Below are 21,195 nucleotides of genomic sequence, written 5' to 3'. Positions count from 1 at the left end.
AGGGGGTCCGCGGACCACCAGGGGGTCCGCAGAACACCACGTAAAAAAAATATATAAACATTTTTTTTAAACTTTTGGACAGTTCTATCCCACCATTTTGGTACCCCAAAATAAGCGCGCCCTCACAGCCCTAGAGCCCCGTGCGCGGCTGGGGTCGAGGGGGGCGTAGCTCCCCGAGACTCTAGTACTATAAATTAAGCTGCAATGGGCTGTATAATGAAATAAATAAAATGAAACATTTAAGATGATCACTACACTAATGTCATTTTATTCTGTTTTAAGGAGATGAACAGGAGTCCTCTCAGACCGTGCTGGCCAAAGTGGGCGATGATGTGGTCCTTCCTTGTCAGGTTAAATCTAAGAACTTGACGAATGTGGAGTGGACGAGACCTGACCTGAAGCCACAATACGTGTACGTTCTCCAAGATGGACGTGTCCAGTTCCGCTATAGCAACCCATTGTACAAACAGAGGACGGTACTGTCTGCTGAGGGGCTGTCTCATGGTAACATCTCACTGAAACTGTTCAGGGTGCAGCTCTTAGATGAAGGGAAGTTCAAGTGTTTTGTTCCAAACGTGGAGGGCAGCAGCACTTTGATCCAGCTCCTTGTTGGTAAGATTTTGTGGTCAAAATATGGATGTAAAAAATAGCTGTCATTTACCTTCTATGCAGGAATAGTCTAGGACCTGGCTAAGATTTGTATGCACTTAATTTAGGAGAGAATATCTCAACTGTTCTTGGCTAATATGACCCCAGGGAACAATTTAGGAACTTTGACTAATTCTCTATCCGGGACGAAATACCCGAAAATGACCACGCCCTTTTTAAAATGACCATAACCGGTGCACTATTTCCAACATGGTAAACCGTTGGAGCTACAGATTTACTGAGGTGCTCAAAATGTTCAGAATACTTATGTTTAGGGAAACATAACATTTCTAATTTGATATTTTATGACAGAACAGCCAGGGCTTACAGTCTGGATCACAGTCCAGGGGCATAGGGATTTTTTTTGTGCTAACCCTAACCCTAAAAGCACATTTGTCCCAGATGTAACCCAGGGCATGCTCTAGTGATTTAGCAAGGGTGCCCGAGCCAGCGACCTTCAGGGCCATCATAGTGGCCAAATCCAATATGGCCGCCACCTGCCAAAGTCTATGGCTCTAACGTTTGAACCACATGAGCTACAAATGCAAACTTGGTGTCTAAATCATGTTTTTTGATTAGAAACATGTTTGAATGCTTATCTTTATGATTTAATCTATCTAGAGGACACTAATTTGATTATCACAAACATGGCCACTATGTTATGAAACAACCAATGTATCTTACAATGTAATTTTATTGAAACAATAGAATAATTTAAGAGTAGAACTCATTCCTAATGATACAGCTACAGCTAGTACAGTATGTGCAGCAATGCTCAGCATAAAATGTAATACTATATAGTATTACTATTCTATACACCATTGACCAGTACACACATGGGCAACATACGGCCCGGGGACTTTGACCATCTTAATCCGGCCCGCCAAGTCCTCAAAGAAAAACAAAATGTTTCTAAAAAACATTCTAAAAGTCTGCCATATGTTAATGGTTTTGAGAAAAAAATATTTAACTCAACTCCTTACTATTTGAGTACTAAACCTACTTGCATTCCTCCATCCGTATGTACTCAAATGTTTTATGTTAATAATGTAACAGTCAAACAGTCAACCTTGAGTCCATATTTATAACATAACGCAATGTGTTTGATCAGTGACCTATGGAGTGGTGCATATCAGACAAGATAAGATACTGTCTAAATTTATAGGCTCATTTAAAAGTTGATACGGCATTGACGTGGATTGTTTTATGCAAGTAATCTTTTTATTGTAAGGCCAGAGTACAGAGTGATACAGTACAGCTGTAAAAAAAAAAAACGGAACATTATTGTTGTGAAGACAAGTACCTTATTGTAGTAAGGTAGGCTACTGTCTACCAAATTCATGCAGTTTTAACATAATTCAATTGTACAATGTGTGGCCCTTCACTCACTTTATCGAAGTCAGCATGAACCCCTGGAAATAAATCTTGCCCACCCCTGGACTAGTATGATATCATACTAGTCAAATATGTATAGAATTGTTTACAATATGTTTATATCACATTATGGTCTTGGTGTTACAACAGCAACAGCTTTACTGGCACCTGCAAGATCCAGTAAGGTTCACAAGTCTTAGTAATGGAGTCCCAGTACCAGCACAACCTATTGAAATCTGGGAAATATTTGTTGGACGGAGGTTGTCTGATCCAATAGAAGCTGGTCTGAAGCAGTTGTTTTCCTGCTTCAGACCAGCCCTAACCCTAACCCTAGCAAATGCTGCAAAGCTGGAGTCTGTTGCATTTCAATATATAGATGTATGATCAGGACATTAAAAAACAGTCATCATTGTGTGTGTGTGTGTGTGTGTGTGTGTGTGTGTGTTCTGATTCTAATTTAAACATATTGTTCAAATTCCATGCACCTTTGACTATTATGATAGTGTTCAATGTATGCTGAGCATTGATGTGCATAGTGTACTGGCTGTTGCTGTATACGTTTGGTTCATATTATATTGTTTCAATAATATTACATTGTTTTCTCCAGTTTGAGCTTAATTTACTCTCATTCCTACAACTACTGTATACACTCAATCTGGATGAAACTTTGTTACATAACATGTTTGGTATAGTGGCCATATTTGTTATAAGCAAGTCAGAGTGATCTAGATGGATTCAATCATAAATATGAGCATTCCAATGTGTTTCTAATGCTCATAAAGTAGACACCAAGTTTGCCAAAAATGACAAAGATTAAGGTAAGTAAAACTCATTTTCAAAACTAATATTTCTTTGAAATATGTAAAATGGAGGTCCAGCCACACCCAGTCATGAAGATAAGCATTCCAACATGTTTCTAATTGTCAAAAAAAAAACATGATTTAGACAGCAAGTTTGCATTTATAGCTCATTTGGTTCAAAAGTTATAGACAAAACCGTTTTTTAGCTGTTCTGTCATAACATTTCAAATTAGAAATATTGCACTTTTTTAGTATTCTGGACATTTTGAGCACCTCAGTAAATCTGTAGCTCCAACGGTTTAGCAGATAGAGCCATGTTGGAAGTAGTGCATCGGTTATGGTCATTTTAAAAAGGGCATGGTATTTCGTCCCGGATAGAGAATTAGTCAAGTTCCTAAGTTGTTCCCTGGAGTCATATTAGCCAAGAACAGTTGAGATATTCTCTCCTAAATGAAGTGCATATATATCTTAAAGACGGGGTGCCGTGATTTTCAGTGATTCCCCCCCCCCCCCTAAAACATAATCATCAGGTATTATGGTTATACTAGGAGGAAGACGTTTTTCAAAAAAGTGTACAGAAATTGTTAAAATTATGTTTTTATGTGGACACGCCTCCAGTTCATTAAGTATACCTGGTTCTTACCTTAGCACCTCCTCCACCACCTTAGCACCACCCACCTGTCATAGTCCCTCCTCCTCCTCATGCCCACACCTGTTGTGTTATGATAATGAGGGGGAGGGTATGTTTTTACTATGTTACTAAAGCGCTGTTTTTCTATTTGCACGTTTGACCCTCAAGGTTTCAGCCTCCAGGTAGAAACTCAAAATAGTCAGAGAAGACATAAAACACCATAAAAACACCACCAGGGGGCTTAATGAAGTTCTATCAACCTCATAGACACATGAAAAACAGAAAAAGTGCAAAACCATGGCACCACCTCTTTAACCAGGTCCTCTACTAGAAACAATTAATGCCCACCAACCACCAATGGCATGTAGCGGCAGTTGCCACCTCATATCATTTTCATTTAACCTAAAATGATGTGTTGTCACAATGTCACATGTGTTGACATTGCTGATGCTTTTTTTGGCACAGAAATACACACTTACAATTCACTCACGATGCACCCATGATGATGAAAAAGACAATATCTTTAAAAAAGTTCAAAAGGTAAATTTAAAACAGTTTCTGAGGAATACCTGTAATATGAAATTCATATTCATAGGTCAGGTAGGTTATTGTGGGCTAGCAATGTTCGGAATTCACCTATCAGGATGGAATATTAAAAATCTGATCCATCTTGATCACAAGACCATCCTACTATCCTACTATAATTCTAGTAACCTCTGTGCGTTTGTAGTGGAGGTGAAGCTACCCGGTTCTCCTCACTGGCTGGACCAATTGCTCTGATTTTGCACACAGCCATTGACCATTACCATCTGAACTTAACTGTGAAGCCCGTTTTTCAATTTCATCAAATCTCAGCTTCTTATTAGCGTTTTTGTGTAAAACACTGTCGCCATGGTTATGGGCCTGCCCAGCTATGGGACGAACTGCCTCCCGGGTTGCCAGATCATGTGCGCATATCCCCCCACGGATGCGTCGACCGGGTATGGTCTAGTAGAGATAATGCGTACCGATTTGTGTGATGCTTGGACATAATCTGTAGGAGTAATATCAAAAAACATGTTTTGCAAAAGTCGGTGTCCTGGTGGCGCAATAACAGCCCCCCCCCCCCCATCCGCACCTCTCTGCGTCCCTGACAAGTGTTTTTTTAATGTCTGTAAAGAGACTGGTTTCAGAGTTCTCACATTTGTCTGTCCCAAGTTGTAAAACAGTATGGTAAAAGATCATATCATGCATGAAGAGGTTATCTGCTTCTGTTGTTAGGTCTTATGTGCCTGAAGTTGTGAATTTGATTGTGTTTAAAATGTTTTTTTAAAAAGAAGAAAAATATTTGAGGCCATTCGGTCGGACAGCACCCAAGTTGTGAGACAGATTCCACGACTTAATAGATAGATGTTTTTGTTTGTTAAAATAAGTATTAAATAGCTCTATATTCTGATAGTAACCATTGCTATAGAGTGTTTGTTCAGAAACAGATCTCTCATAGCGGTTTCACACTACGGCCCCGGGTGCGCACCCTGGGCCACTTGGCTGATGTTGTGGTAGTGTGAACGTTGCGTATCGTTCCCCGAAACGGATCCCCGTTCCGTTCCCGAAACCACCTCCGGAGGCAGTCTCGGATCCGAATCATGCGTCCTCGGAGACGGTACGCTGCAGTGTGAAAGCAAGCGTACTGTTTGACGGAAGTGGCCCGCTATTTGTAATAGGTGACGGTATATAAACTCGACAAAAACAGTCAACAAAAACACGTCGCAGATCAATCCACAGGGGTTCAACCATGGCCGGATCCCGCGGGTTAATTTCATCATTAAATTATAAAATGAACCCGCGGGATGATGAAAGATTTAGTACCGCATCATCCCGCGGGTTAATTTTATCATTAAATAACCAAATGAACCCGCGGGATGATGCGCTAAAACCCGCAATATTTATATATAAAACTTATTTATTTATTTATTTATATAAAACATTACATACAGAAATAGAATGAGAGCGCGAGATAGAAAGAGAGGCCGTGTCATGGCCATATAATGACAGCAACAATATATATATATATATATATATATATATATATATATATATATATATATATATATATATAATAGTATATCTTGTGGAGTTTCAGCTACTATGCATCCCAGAAATATATAGCTTATAAGGCTTTGTAATTTGAAATGTGTAAGTAAATATAACTCATTTAGATGTAGGCCTACGTAGGTTTATGGTTTCCCAAGGACTATAGCCGTTTCACTCATGATGCAATTTCTCTTTCATAACAGATACATACATGTGCCAGATAATCCCCACACCAAGAGAGTAAAAAAAGAAAAGACGTTACTTTATTTAGTAAGACATGAGAAACAGTACATGGAAGTACAATTCACAATACAAGGTTTCAGTCATTCAGTCCGACTTCACTGTATAGGCTAGTTGCCTTTTCATAAATTATATATTTTTGTACTTAAGCTGTCGTGAAAGTTTATAATATTTAGAGAAATGTAAGGTTTCAAATACAAAAGTAGTAGTTGTTGTGAAGGTTAGCAAACTGGACATTTAGACTGAATGTTTCCTGTATCCTCATCTTGCGCAAATGCACACAAGTGTTTCACCAGGTTTTATTTGTGTTGTTTCTCATAAGCGTGCATCCGTTGTCTGTCAACAACACGCGCGCCAACCAGGGCAGGAATTTCACGGCGGCCACGTTGCCCCTCTCATTGGCCGTGTGCCCCTCGATTAATGACATGCCTTCACGGCCACAGTGGCCGTGGTGCCCCAGCTGCGCCCAGCAACTGATTTCACAGTTTTTCCTCTGCGTGATTTTCCTGTCAATACGTTTTTTTTTAGACACCAGTCCCTTTGGTTGAGCTGCGCAGCTACAACATGCACAGTGGTAGGTAGGTTTGATTTTGAGCCTCATATCAACCGTCGGAATCCCGCAACACAGTGTAATACCACACAAAAGCATACCGGGCCAAAGAGAAGATAAATCTAACGCAGCCTGTTGAACTAATCAATGGTAGGTTTGATTTCTAGCCTGAGAGAGAGGATTCCTACAGACCGATGTGCCCCGATGTTTTTTTCAACAGCAAAATATAGATGAATACATCTGATAGAAAATACAGCGAAATCCCAAAATTGAGTCTTAATATGAAGCAAGCAACAGAATAACTGCAAACAAATGAAAAGTTTAGGCTATCGATATCATATAAAAGAGTGACCTCACCGCTCTGATGGACAAGAAATAAATAATCATTTTGCAAACCACATCCATCCACAACCACATTCGTTTGTCAAGAATTTAAATGGGAAGTTTATTTCAGCCTCTAGAATGTGACAGTTTTAGTCCGTGTTTTGGTGCGCAACACAGCCCTCGTTAAGTGAATTGCTTTCACCTGCTGCTGCTGTGTAGAGTGTGCGCAACAGGGCATATCTCTGCCAAGCCAGGGTGACCTATCCCAGGCCCATGAAATTCATATGCAGGCATAGTAGCCAATTAGAATGAAATCTGCAAAAACGAACTCATATACTGATACAGAACCATATATTGGCTATATATTATGACTGTCAGGTGGAAATCTTGTGTGTTCCCTTTTTATTATTATTTAAAAACAATTTAAAATCGTGAAAATAGCCAATCTACAAGCTGTAATTATTAATAATTAAGAAATACTATATTTTAAAGAGTGAAAAATCAACTAAAGTCATTATTAGTGCAAGTTCTATCACATTTCATTTGAATGAAAATAACCTGTGGGGAAAATACATAAAATCTCTAATCCAGAGGTCTTCAACAGGGGGTCCGTGATCCCTAGGGGGTCTGCGAAGGTACTGCAGGGGGGTCCGCGAAATTGTTGTTTGATTAAAAAAGAAATGTTTTTAAAAACTTTTTTTTTTTCCAAAAATGTAAATGTCTTTAAACATAACATGACATATTTTAATAGCTTAGTATTGAATGCACAATAACATGGTATGTTTATACATATTTTGTAGAGAAAGATCATTGGTGTCAGTTCAGCAAAAGCTAAGGTATGGCAAGGTTAGGGTTGCCAACTCCAAGAGATTAAAATAAGGGACACCTATCCTTTTTTTAGGGGGTCAACCCCCCCAAAACCCCTGAAATGCATAGAAACTATGCATTATGCATTAGGCTACTATTCATGATCTTTTTTTTTTCTGGAGCCAAGGTATGGCACCTGCCATGCCTTGCCATACCCAATTGACGCCCCTGAGAAAGGTCCTTTTGCACACCTACTGGGTCAACCTGTGTGTAGGAGCAGGCAACCATTTTTTCATGTTTATTTATATAAAACACAATTTTATACATAAATATACAATATATATAGCCTACCCCCTACCCTACGAGGTAGGGGGTCCCTGCTCCATCACCCCATCAGTTTGGGGGTCCCTGGCCTGATTGAAGACCCCTGTCAATCTGTGAATCTAAAGTGATTAATGTGACCCCTACTTCAGTCAGTGAAGTCCAGGGCTGAATAACTAAATATTGGTCATTTGCCAACACATTATTTTGTGAAATAAATGGGTTATATTTCATATATAGTTATACTATTCTTATAATATATTAAAATACAATCATCCTTAACCTTCAAGTTAAATTCATTTTTTTTGGACTTAAAAATCTTCTTTTTTTTTGGATGGCCTTCATGCCCTGGCAGTTGGCCTTTGTGCCCTCCAAAAAATGACAACACCAAAGGCCAAGTGGCCTTGCCCCTAAAATGACGAAATTCCAGGCCTGGCGCCAACAACACAGCAGTCTGTGCCTTGACTTCTGTGCGCTCGCGTCGCTGTGCGCTCAGTGCGCTCCTGACTCTCTCCCCAGCGGCAATACCTCTATGGCGGCAACCCTATATTTATGCGCGACCAGCACAAACATTGTCGCATAGTTGATGACGTCTGTGTCCACTGGGGAAGCACTATGTGCATGCCGCCACCTATAGGATCGGGGGTATATATGCAAGTGTATTCGAGCGCGTTAGAGACTTGGCCAGTGTGAATGCGGGCCAGCCAAGCGCACTCGGAAACGGAGCGGTCTGGAGTGCGCACCCGAAACCATAGTCTGAAACCGCCGTCAGTCTCTCCAGCTCTTTAGTAAACGGGAAAATAAATATCCAGGTTGTGATACCAATGTTATCCAATCAGGGGAGAAAACTCAAACAGGATACAGGATAAACAAGTGAAATGGGATGTAATGACACAAACAAAAGCTATCAACTATGCACATCACTTATTTGAGGTGCTGGGAAGTTATCATGAGAAAATGAGAAAAAAAACCTGCGCTCTCATGCTCCAGTATACTTTATTGATGACGTTTCGAGCCAAGACTCTTCGTCAGGTCAAACTCAAGATGTGTTGTATCACATCCATATAAATAGACACCCAAAGGTCACGTTCTTAATCAGTTGGTGGAACAACACTATGGAATAATCACGTTAAAATATATACAGTGTTCAACACTACTGGAACTGGAACACTATAACATGTAAGCTGATGAAGGGGTACTCTGTCCTGATCGGCTGAAATTGGCAACCCACCTGAAATTGAATTTTCTGTTCATTAAAAAGCTGTAGAGAAAGTGGGAGACCCTTTTTACTGAACAAATACAATGGGGGGTGGGGGGTTGTTGTGGTATGGGGCGTGGGGTATGGGTGTGCTTTCAGGTAGGACGCGGCGAAATGCCCAAAGGCGACTTATTACGGGGACAGAGCTCTGCTCTGTACACGTATTGTTATTGGCAGTATTCTGTCACTTCTTCTTCTTCTTCTTCTTCTTCTTCTGCCACTTTTCGCAGTTCTGGCTGAACCGCGCTGTCGCTTTTTACGAAACTCGGCCATATGGTAGATGGTCATGAAAAACGATCAAAAAATAATTCTCACAATCTTTCGTCCAAAGGTGGCGCTATAGCACTCAATTGAAAATGCCAACTTTGACCAGGTACAACTCATGCCCTGTTTGACCTACAGCCATGAAACTTGGATACACATATGCGTCTCCTCATGCTGAACAACTTTCACCGTCTGACTTTTGACCTCTGACCTTTAGATCTCCCACCATTTTGAATTATATGAAAAACAGTCATTGGCTCCTAACTTCTGCATTTTTTCACTTATGGAAAATCCGTTGGAAATTTTTGTAGGCAGTGGTCCAAGGTTCAAGTGGTAAACGTTTCGTGCAGATTGCTCAAAAATCCCAGGAGGAGATAGATTTTAACTATTACAGTTTAAAGAAAATTATTCATCTGTGCCTAAAACATACATGCAGACTCACATTTCTTTGAAACTTTGCAGAAATGTACAGGGTCATTCCAAATATCACTGAAACCAATCTTACTCCACTTGGCCAAAAGGGGGCGCTATAGCAATTTTTTGAAAAGGCAGACTTTAAACAGGCATAAGTCATGCCTCGTTTGGCCGAAAGTCGTGAAACTTGCTTACACATGTGCCTTGACTCATGAGGAACACACGTATCGATTTGACCATTAAGCTCCGCCCTTAGATTTTCCGCAATTTTGAGCAGTTTGAAAAATACTTGTTTTTGCCAGTTCTGTCTTAACCGTGCATACGCTTTTTACGAAACTCGGCCATATGGTAGATGCTCATGAAAAACTACCAAGAAATAATTCTCACACTCATTCGTCAAAGGGTGGCGCTATAGCACTCAATTGAAAGTGCCAACTTTGAACAGGTACAACTCATGCCCTGTTTGACCTACAACCATGAAACTTCGATACACACATGCGTCTCTTCATGCCCGACAACTTTCGTGGTCTGACTTTTGACCTCTGACCTTTAGATCTCCCACCATTTTGAATTATATGAAAAACAGTCATTGGCTCCTAACTTCTGCATTTTTTCACTTATGGAAAATCCGTTGGACATTTTTGTAGGCAGAGGTCCAAAGTTCAAGTGGTAAACGTTTCGTGCAGATTGCTCAAAAATCCCAGGAGGAGATAGATTTTAACTATTACAGTTTTATGAAAATTATTCATCTGTGCCTAAAACATACATGCAGACTCACATTTCTTTGAAACTTTGCAGAAATGTACAGGGTCATTCCAAATATCACTGAAACCAATCTTACTCCAATTGGCCAAAAGGGGGCGCTATAGCAATTTTTTGAAAATACAGACTTTAAACAGGCATAAGTCTTGCCTCGTTTGGCCGAAAGTCGTGAAACTTGCTTACACATGTGCCTTGACTCATGAGGAACACACGTATCGATTTGACCATTAAGCTCCGCCCTTAGATTGTCCGCAATTTTGAGCAGTTTGAAAAACACTTAAACCCAGGATTTTTCAGCTATTTGCGTGAAACTGTATCATCTGTGTGATCTCCTTTTTCACAGTTACTTGTCTGTTGGGCCAATGGCGTCTCCCTTAAATGAATGCCTCACAATCTCATGGTCGCCAGTTCAAGCCTCACTTGATGTAGACTTAATTTAAGTTGAATTGCAAACAACATGACTGTATCAATGAATACATGTGCAAATGGTAAAGATAACCTGAAATGCTTATTTGAGAGTACGTTTTTTCAACGTATGACATACTTTATCTGAAAATAGCTGATCTACAATCTCACAACTTTTCATGGTTTGTGAGCTTGTAGATCGGCTACTTTCACTAGTTTTGGTTCTGAGGAGATGTACAATTTCTTCATTGGTAAATGGTTTGTGAACGAGTGATCTTAGTGTTAGTGAAACAGGGGCTTGGTTCATGAAAGAAGGCAAGAGTTTATGATCTTCAACAGACAATATCAGCCTGGACAAAGCTATAGCACTATAGGTAGTGTTGCAGCCTATTAGTCTGAAGGTTGAGAGTTTGAATCCTGTTAATGGCAGTAGGTTGAGATGTCCAATCAAACCATTATGTTTCCATCTCTCTCTCTCATCAATCTATTGTTTCCATGTCACTCTCTCTCTCTTCAATCTATTCCGTTTCCATGTCTCTCTCTCTCTCTATTCACTGGCCCCGTATTATCGCTGCTTGCAGCTATATTTTCTAGTTATTATTGTCATGCCCAGTTCATACTTGGGAGGAGTTGGACATCTGAACAAGCATCAGACGTTTGAGGTGACAACCCCTGTACATATCTGTACAATATAGATAGAGAGGGGGGATCAGTGATTGATTGATTGATTGATTGATTGATTGATTGATTGATTGATTGATTGATTGATTGATTGATTGATTGATTGATTGATTGATCATGTTTATTTGTTTTTGCAGGGTCTGTGTCTCAGCCAAAGATCTCTTTATTTGGAATAGAAGGTGATGACTTATCTTGGACATGTGATTCTGGGTGCTGGTATCCAGAACCTGTGGTGTCTTGGCTGGACAGTGATGGAAAACTGCTCCCTGCTAAACGCCCAGTGACAGATAGACGTTCTCAACACTGTTATGTTGTCCAGAGGAACGTGGCGGTGATGCGAGGAACAAACGTTACCTGCAGAGTTCACCTATCACACATCAACCACACCAACACTGTTGAAACCCCTGCAGGTAATAAACATTTCCAGCACTATATTTAACACCTCTGTAAATCTCTGTAAAAAGCTCTGTCGTACAGTATGACGGTATTCAGTTAGTGTAACATTCTACTATACATTCTGTAAATACAGCTAAAAAGATTAACATTGTGCTACATGAATAAATTATTCCTTTTATCAGACTAACATATATCATATTCTCTCTTAACTCTATGGTGAGTTTTTCAATGGTGAATACACACATTATCGCTGTATGACAACACGAAGTATGTCTACTTTTATTCAGCACAATATGAGTCTATTTAGCCATCAATAAGTATTGTTTGTAGTTACGGGGCCAGAGCTCTGCTCTGGACACGTATTGTTATTGGCAGTATTCTGTCACTTCTTCTTCTGCCACTTTTCGCAGTTCTGGCTGAACCGCGCTGTCGCTTTTTACGAAACTCGGCCATATGGTAGATGGTCATGAAAAACGATCAAAAAATAATTCTCACAATCTTTCGTCCAAAGGTGGCGCTATAGCACTCAATTGAAAATGCCAACTTTGACCAGGTACAACTCATGCCCTGTTTGACCTACAGCCATGAAACTTGGATACACATATGCGTCTCCTCATGCTGAACAACTTTCACCCTCTGACTTTTGACCTCTGACCTTTAGATCTCCCACCATTTTGAATTATATGAAAAACAGTCATTGGCTCCTAACTTCTGCATTTTTTCACTTATGGAAAATCCGTTGGAAATTTTTGTAGGCAGTGGTCCAAGGTTCAAGTGCTAAACGTTTCGTGCAGATTGGTCAAAAATCCCAGGAGGAGATAGATTTTAACTATTACAGTTTTATGAAAATTATTCATCTGTGCCTAAAACATACATGCAGACTCACATTTCTTTGAAACTTTGCAGAAATGTACAGGGTCATTCCAAATATCACTGAAACCAATCTTACTCCAATTGGCCAAAAGGGGGCGCTATATCAATTTTTTGAAAAGGCAGACTTTAAACAGGCATAAGTCATGCCTCGTTTGGCCGAAAGTCGTGAAACTTGCTTACACATGTGCCTTGACTCATGAGGAACACACGTATCGATTTGACCATTAAGCTCCGCCCTTAGATTTTCCGCAATTTTGAGCAGTTTTAAAAATACTTGTTTTTGCCAGTTCTGGCTTAACCGTGCATACGCTTTTTACGAAACTCGGCCATATGGTAGATGCTCATGAAAAACTACCAAGAAATAATTCTCACACTCATTCGTCAAAGGGTGGCGCTATAGCACTCAATTGAAAGTGCCAACTTTGAACAGGTACAACTCATGCCCTGTTTGACCTACAACCATGAAACTTCGATACACACATGCGTCTCTTCATGCCCGACAACTTTCGTGGTCTGACTTTTGACCTCTGACCTTTAGATCTCCCAACATTTTGAATTATATGAAAAACAGTCATTGGCTCCTAACTTCTGCATTTTTTCACTTATGGAAAATCCGTTGGAAATTTTTGTAGGCAGAGGTCCAAAGTTCAAGTGGTAAACGTTTCGTGCAGATTGCTCAAAAATCCCAGGAGGAGATAGATTTTAACTATTACAGTTTTATGAAAATGATTCATCTGTGCCTAAAACATACATGCAGACTCACATTTCTTTGAAACTTTGCAGAAATGTACAGGGTCATTCCAAATATCCAGGGGTGCACATAACTGGTGCGCAGGTGCGCATGCGCACCCAAAATAAAAAATGCGCACCACATCAGGCGACGCGAGGCGCTTTTGCGCACCAACAGCTGGGACAGGAATTTCCAAGCTTTTATTTTTTAGCAAAACTAAAAAATAAAAGCCTGGAGATCGAGGCTAGGAATTTACTTCCTGAAGCTACACTCACACAATCACTCTAAAGCACCCGTCGCCCCCATGTACAGCCATTAGGCACAGGGGTAGGACTCGCGTCGCCTCGCATCGCCTCGCATTGCTTCGCTGCGTGCACGCAGCCAGCAGCGGCTGTTAGAGGCACTCGTCACCGATGATGAACGCACCGTAATGGTGCAAAATATGCCGTGAACGTCCCAATCTGGCGGATAAAATCAGCGCAGCAGCACAGGGCACCAACCTTGGGGGCTTTATCTAACAGCGTGAGTAAAAAAAAACGGCGAAAATCGGCGGAATTTAGAAGCAGAGCGTCCTTTTTTTCTCGCCCCCCCCCCCCCCCCGTTGACAAAACTGTCCGGGCTGAACCCCCCCCCGTTGACAAAACGGGACGGGCGCCATGCGCACCAAGTCACATGTCCAGGTGCTCTTCTGCGTACCAGACCTAAAAAGTTATGTGCACCCCTGCAAATATCACTGAAACCAATCTTACTCCAATTGGCCAAAAGGGGGCGCTATAGCAATTTTTTGAAAATGCAGACTTTAAACAGGCATAAGTCATGCCTCGTTTGGCCGAAAGTCGTGAAACTTGCTTACACATGTGCCTTGACCCATGAGGAACACACGTATCGATTTGACCATTAAGCTCCGCCCTTAGATTGTCCGCAATTTTGAGCAGTTTGAAAAACACTTAACCCTGCAAGGCCCAGATTCTTTTCAAGTTGTGATGATTCCTGGCTCTGTGGGGGGTATTTATATGCAGATATCCTAGCCAATGGCATTGTAAGACTAAACAATAGGACCCAATGAGGATTTAGAGATGAAAAAAATAAAAAATAACAGAAAAGAAAAATGATTTAAACTCATTTATTTATAAAACATACATGTGATCGTGCGATCACACTGGGCCTTGCAGGGTTAAACCCAGGATTTTTCAGCTATTTGCGTGAAACTGTATCATCTGTGTGATCTCCTTTTTCACAGTTACTTGTCTGTTGGGCCAATGGCGTCTCCCTTAAATGAATGCCTCACAATCTCAAGGTCGCCAGTTCAAGCCTCACTTGATGTAGACTTAATTTAAGTTGAATTGCAAACAACATGACTGTATCAATGAATACATGTGCAAATGGTAAAGATAACCTGAAATGCTTATTTGAGAGTACGTTTTTTACGTATGACATACTTCATTCTGAAAATAGCTGATCTACAATCTCACAACTTTTCATGGTTTGTGAGCTTGTAGATCGGCTACTTTCATTAGTTTTGGTTCTGAGGAGATGTACAATCTCTTCATTGGTAAATGGCTTGTGAACGAGTGATCTTAGTGTTAGTGAAACAGGGGCTTGGTTCATGAAAGAAGGCAAGAGTTTATGATCTTCAACAGACAATATCAGCCTGGACAAAGCTATAGCACTATAGGTAGTGTTGCAGCCTATTAGTCTGAAGGTTGAGAGTTCGAATCCTGTTAATGGCAGTAGGTTGAGATGTCCAATCTAACCATTATGTTTCCATCTCTCTCTCTCATCAATCTATTGTTTCCATGTCACTCTCTCTCTCTTCAATCTATTCCGTTTCCATGTCTCTCTCTCTCTCTATTCACTGGCCCCGTATTATCGCTGCTTGCAGCTATATTTGTTGGTTGTTATTTCATGCTGCTAGGGCTGGGTACCAAAATCTGATACATTTATGGCACCGAACTGCTTTGAGTCAACTGTCAATACCTACAACCTAATTTATACTAGTACAATGGGGTTGCGTGCCAAAATAACTGATATAAACACATATTTCACATGGTTTAAAACCATTCAGGTGAAACCATGCCTAGGCTAGCAAATTCACATAAGGAAGCATGAACAACGAGGGGGGGTAATCCAACATAGGGAGACAGGCGGTGTTCACTTTGCATACACAATCCCTGATAGTACGGGGAATTGAGCTCAACAAAAGGTCAAATCGTTATGTGGCGGCTACAAACACCACATTTTGTACACACTTTCTTTAGAGTGTATCTCACCATTTCAGGAGGGGCAGCCAGGGGCGGCCATAGCTGAGTGGTTAGTGAGCCCGCCTAGGGAGCCAGAGGCCCTGGTTGCCCCAGGTTCGATTCCAGGCCAGACCAGCATACAGTATGTGTCGATGAAATGAAATTTGTCCCTGAGCAAGACTCTTAACCCCTAATTGCTCACAGGTTCTCATTGGAAACAAGACCGCAAGGACTTTCATGAACGACCTGTTAAAAGGAATTATCCTTTATCCTTATGCCCAAAAGACCCATTAACCTATTTTGGGTGGAAACCCCTTTTATAACTCCTTTCAGGACGGGAACCCTTTTGGGGTTCCTGTTACTATGTACAGTATATAGCAACATACAACAATACATTTTATGTATTTTTGGGGCGGTGTAGCCGCCCCCTATAAGTGAGTTTTGGACACCGACCAAAACATTTGTGTACCCCCTAACCCTTCCATTGTTAATGCAAATCGATACTTTTTTCATATCAGCCAATCACATTACAGCTAGTGTCATCACCACTAACTGTAATGTGATTGGCTGACTTTGCAAATGCAGGACTGTGATTGGCTAGCGAAACACATGACACATGTGCAGCCCTATGAATAGCAGTATGGACTTTAAAAAAAGTAATTTACTTTTTTTAAAGTGAGTCATGTTGTGATGACCACACACCGCCCACTTCACACTGGGTGTGATTTTTTTTTTTAATATTTGATTTTTTTCAGAAAACTTAGGTCAAGATTTAGAAGGCGTTTTTAGAATCGGCCTCAGGTCTAAACGGGTTAAAGGCTTTTTAACGCATTCAAACCGGAAAAGCATCTGTGTCATTTTAGATTTTTAGTATATGTATACCTTATATATAAAACAACATAAGTTTCTAGCAGAACTACAAGCTCAGTACATCTGCTATTTACAGAAATCTTCTCTTCTGGAGGTCCCTGGCACAAAACATTTTCATATGGGGTCTGCGGCCAAATACATATGATTTTTGGCATCCTTGGTACGAAATAGTTTGAGCACTACTTATTTAGAATCGGCCTCAGATCTTAATGGGTTAAAAGGGAAAGTCCGAAGTGGCCGCCAGAAATGACCTTAAATACATTTTAGACAACTTTAAACACCAAAGTTTTACAAGACCTATTGGATAATTATCTATAGAGTCTATAGACAAGTAAGACGCGCGAACGCTGGAAGCGAACGCAGCTCGAAAATATTGTGTATTTACGGACTCTGTGTGTGTGTGTGTGTGTGTGTGTGTGTGTGTGTGTGTGTGTGTGTGTGTGTGTGTGTGTGTGTGTGTGTTTGTGTTTTGACTGTAGCTGCACTCTGGCGCCCTCTGTCGGCCGCACCCAGGCAGTGCACTGCACACAGACACACAGACACACACACACACACACACACACACACACACACACAAGCCGAGCAGACTTTCATAGTAAGCTCCACTTGGGCGGGTTCCGCGTTCGCAATAATCATCCAATAGGTCTTGTAAAATCTTCATATGACCATACTGTAGATAAACAACTCAGGCAGGAGGGATTAAGCTAAAAATCTTTTTTAAATCGTTATGCGGCAGATAAAAGCACCACATGTGGTATATGTGTGTGTGTGTGTGTGTGTGTGTGTGTGTGTGTGTGTGTGTGTGTGTGTGTGTGTGTGTGTGTGTGTGTGTGTGTGTGTGTGTGTGTGTGTGTGTGCTTGTGTGTGTGCGTGCATGTGTGTGTACATTATAAAGCACATTTGAAAAGCCAACACTTTAAACGCAGTCCACTTACCATACAATAATAATAATGATTTAAAAAAAAACACTTCTGAATATTTGCAACACATTTTCTGCACTATTGATACTGTACCACAGTACCAGCCATGTAACAGCCATGCTTCCCTCTATACATTGTTTCTACATAGTGGACACACACGGGCGCACGCACGCACGCACGCACGCACGCACGCACGCACGCACGCACGCACGCACGCACGCACACAGGAGAGAACCCTACACCAAGCCCCTTCATAATCTTCATAATCATAACTTAACACCACTGTTGATTTGAAATGTTTGATTTCATTTTATAATGTTAACAGCAGTTGTGTCATGACTCTTTCAGAGGGTGAGATTTCTGCCATCGTTGCGGAGAGTGGACCAAATGGAGGAGTGATTGCAGGGATGGTCATCCTTGCGGCAGCAATACTTCTGTTATTGGTGTATTTCTACCGGAAAAAGACGCGAACTGGTCCGTCTTAACTCATTTATTTTTTAAATGCATTATTTGATATATCCATCCATCCAACAAGTTATTATGGACTAGTATTGCCTATGTATTGTATTTGAATGTTTCTATTACCTATAAATGTGAGACTTCAGGAGAAAAATGTGATGCTAATTTATTAAATTATTTATTTAAAAAAAACTAAAAAACAAACGAACAAAAAAAACGTTTTAGTCATGTGTTTAGTGTAGGTGGTTATTAGAGTTGGGTGGTGGCGTAACATCACAGGAAAAATGTGTGTGTGTGTGTGTGTTAAGCTTGGGTGATTACCAAAATATTCCTATCGGCCATCGTCGGCCCAAAAAACGGCAATTGATGATGTATTCGCGTCAGAAAAGCAATAATGTGAGAACAGCTCCCCAGTCGTTTAAGCTTGAGTTATACTTCGCTGTACAGCGGGTCGCGTGTCATTGTGAGATTGTAGATCTGCTATTGTCGGACAACCCCCTCGTACGGAGATACATTCTGCTGTAACACGTGCAGTGACGGGTTACTATAGTAACGTGACACTCTCTCACTGACCAAAACTTGTTTAGACAACAAAGAATTGTAAAACATATCACTTCCTTAGGATATTCTTTTACAGTGGTGCAAAAAGTACTCACATTTTGTACTTAAGTAAAAGTATCAATACTGCAATGTTGAAATACTCTGTTACAAGTAAAAGTCCGGAATTCAACATTTTCTTGAGTAAAAGTACAAAAGTATTGGTATCAAAATGTACTTAAAGTACCAAACACACCCATCCAGGTTAACTTTTTTATATTCAGACAAATAATAAATCCTGCCTCTGCGGAATAAATCACCCGCCCGCCGCCCGGGCCGCCCTGCCCTGGTGATATAAACATAAGCTGACACAAGTTTTAATATCCAGACTTGACGAGATTGTGAGACCGGGGGGACATGCGTCATCAAGCTTGCAAATACACTGTGAGGATTTGCGGAAACTAGAGCTGTAGTTTCAATTTAGTTTTTATTTTAAAAATACATATACAGCTATCATCAAACGTACAGTAGCGGATAGAGATGGGAAAAGTACTGACATTCTGTACTCGAGTAGAAGTACAATTACTTGTGTAAAAAACTACTTTGGTAAAAGTAGAAGTACTCATTCAAATAATTACTTGAGTAAAAGTAAAAAAGTACAGGCTCTGAAATTTACTTTATGAGTAAAAGTAAATGTATTTTACTGGATATATCTGTGCAAAGAAAATTGTACCCCAAGGCTATTAAACTTAAAAGATCCCCACCAAACACACGTCTTAAAACTGTCCCAGTACCAAACTGTGATGTGACGAATCGACCCAACTCTTGAAATCAATAAGTGGTTCTCAACCTGTTTACACTGAGTACCACCTGAGAAAATATTTGCTTCTCCAAGTAGTCTACCAACGTTATGACTGATGTTAACTGATGTAACTGATGTTACAGTAGCGTAGTCCTACCCCATCCTATACAGATAGGAGGGCACTAGGGACATCTGGGCACCTCGATGTAAAATTGGCTATTTTGTCCAAAATGTTAAAAATTATAAATATTTGAAAAATGGTCTAAAGTATACATGATGTGAACATGCACGGTACATCATTATCAGACTTTATTTATCCTTCAACTTCTAGTTTATGCGCCAAAATGGCTAGATATACAGGTTTTGTAGGAATTTGTAGCAATTGTAGAAATATTAGAACTTAATTGTCAAATGTTTATGCATGTTCTAATCATATAGACTTTACTTTAGTCCAGGGGTCTTCAACAGGGGGTCCGGGACCCCATAGGGGCTGCTTCATCTCTCTCTCAGCTAAGGGGTCCCTGCATCATCTCTCTCTCAGCTAGGGGGGTCCCTGCTTCATCTCTCTCTCAGCTAAGGGGTCCCTGCTTCATCTCTCTCTCAGCTAAGGGGTCCCTGCTTCATCTCTCTCTCAGCTAAGGGGTCCCTGCTTCATCTCTCTCTCAGCTAAGGGGTCCTTTTACAGTTTGAAAAAAATAGCACATTTTACATCGAGGTGACCAGGGGCCTGTTCCTCAAAAGGGAATTAGAGCTTAAGCCTGGCTTAATTTAGCCAGGATTAGGGCTGAATCGGTTCCTCAAAAGCTGAATTAGCTTGAAGATTAGTTTAGCCAGTTCACCCTGGCTAAGTTTAGCCATGACCCGATTCCTCAAAAGAGAATTGAAGCAAGCCTACCTTAGTTACCATGGCAATTTAGCTGTGAAGTTAGCCTGGTCAGGAGCAGGCTAACAGCCAAGCTTACTTAATCCAGTGCCTTGTTCTTCAAGTTTTTCCACAGTTAATTCAACACATGTGTTTGAATATGGACTCATTTTAATGACCTTGCATTCAAATAAAATGAAATAAATACAATCAGATATAATCAAATTAATTATATTACTGAAATAGTGTGTGACCATGAATCATAATTGTTTCACAATGACTCATGTGATGTCATTGTCACTCTGTTAACACTATAGTTCATATTGTTGTTAGATGTTTTATAATATGTAACAGATTTTTTTTTTACTGAATGTAAGTCAATGAGGAGCATATTTTAAATGATCAATTTCTAGTCAATGGAGAAATTATTTTTTATTTCTTGTCCACCTTTGGAGTTACATCATGATGGCAAGGTAACTACACAACCCAAACCTCTACCAAAGTGGTCTTGCAAATGTGGGGTTATTGCGTGTCCCGCCCCCCCCGTCCCCCTGTCCCCCGCTCATCCCGTCGTGGCCCCCAGTCGCGGTCAACCCCTCCGTCCCGTCCCGTGCGTCCCGTTGCCGTCCCGTCGCGCGCACGCGCGCGCACACACACACACACACACACACACACACACACACACACACACACACACACACACACACACACACACACACACACACACTCTGTGTGTGCTTGCAATACTTTGCCACGCTTTCTCCCTGGATCTATAGCTGTGTTCCGTCAGCAACGATAAGGTGGCAACAATAAGACTTCCGGTGGACGATCTCTTCAGAATAAGAGTACCCTCTAGAGCAAAAAGGAGCCATTGAAAAACGGTTAATTTGCACATTAAAACTATAAATTAAGCATTTAAAAGACATATTATGTTTCTATACAACACATATTATG

The 21,195-nt window shown here is 40.7% G+C and overlaps 1 protein-coding gene across 1 annotated transcript in view; it reads left to right on the top strand.

Annotated features, from left to right (window-relative positions):
- Positions 1-21,195, top strand: part of LOC311039069 (uncharacterized protein) — a gene marked incomplete at its 3' end in the record, with an annotated part of 83,182 nt that overhangs the window by 30,866 nt on the left and 31,121 nt on the right. Inside the window, exons 2-4 of the mRNA XM_084048711.1 lie at positions 283-612; positions 11,690-11,962; positions 17,930-18,055. Coding sequence (XP_083904837.1) covers positions 283-612; positions 11,690-11,962; positions 17,930-18,055 — 729 coding nt within the window. The remainder of the gene's footprint in view (positions 1-282; positions 613-11,689; positions 11,963-17,929; positions 18,056-21,195) is intronic.

The sequence above is a fragment of the Gymnoscopelus microlampas genome (genome assembly GCF_963454915.1).
Source record: "Gymnoscopelus microlampas genome assembly, chromosome: 22".
In the NCBI taxonomy this organism is placed as follows: Eukaryota; Metazoa; Chordata; class Actinopteri; order Myctophiformes; family Myctophidae; genus Gymnoscopelus; species Gymnoscopelus microlampas.
This window is presented reverse-complemented; position numbering and strand designations above follow the sequence as displayed.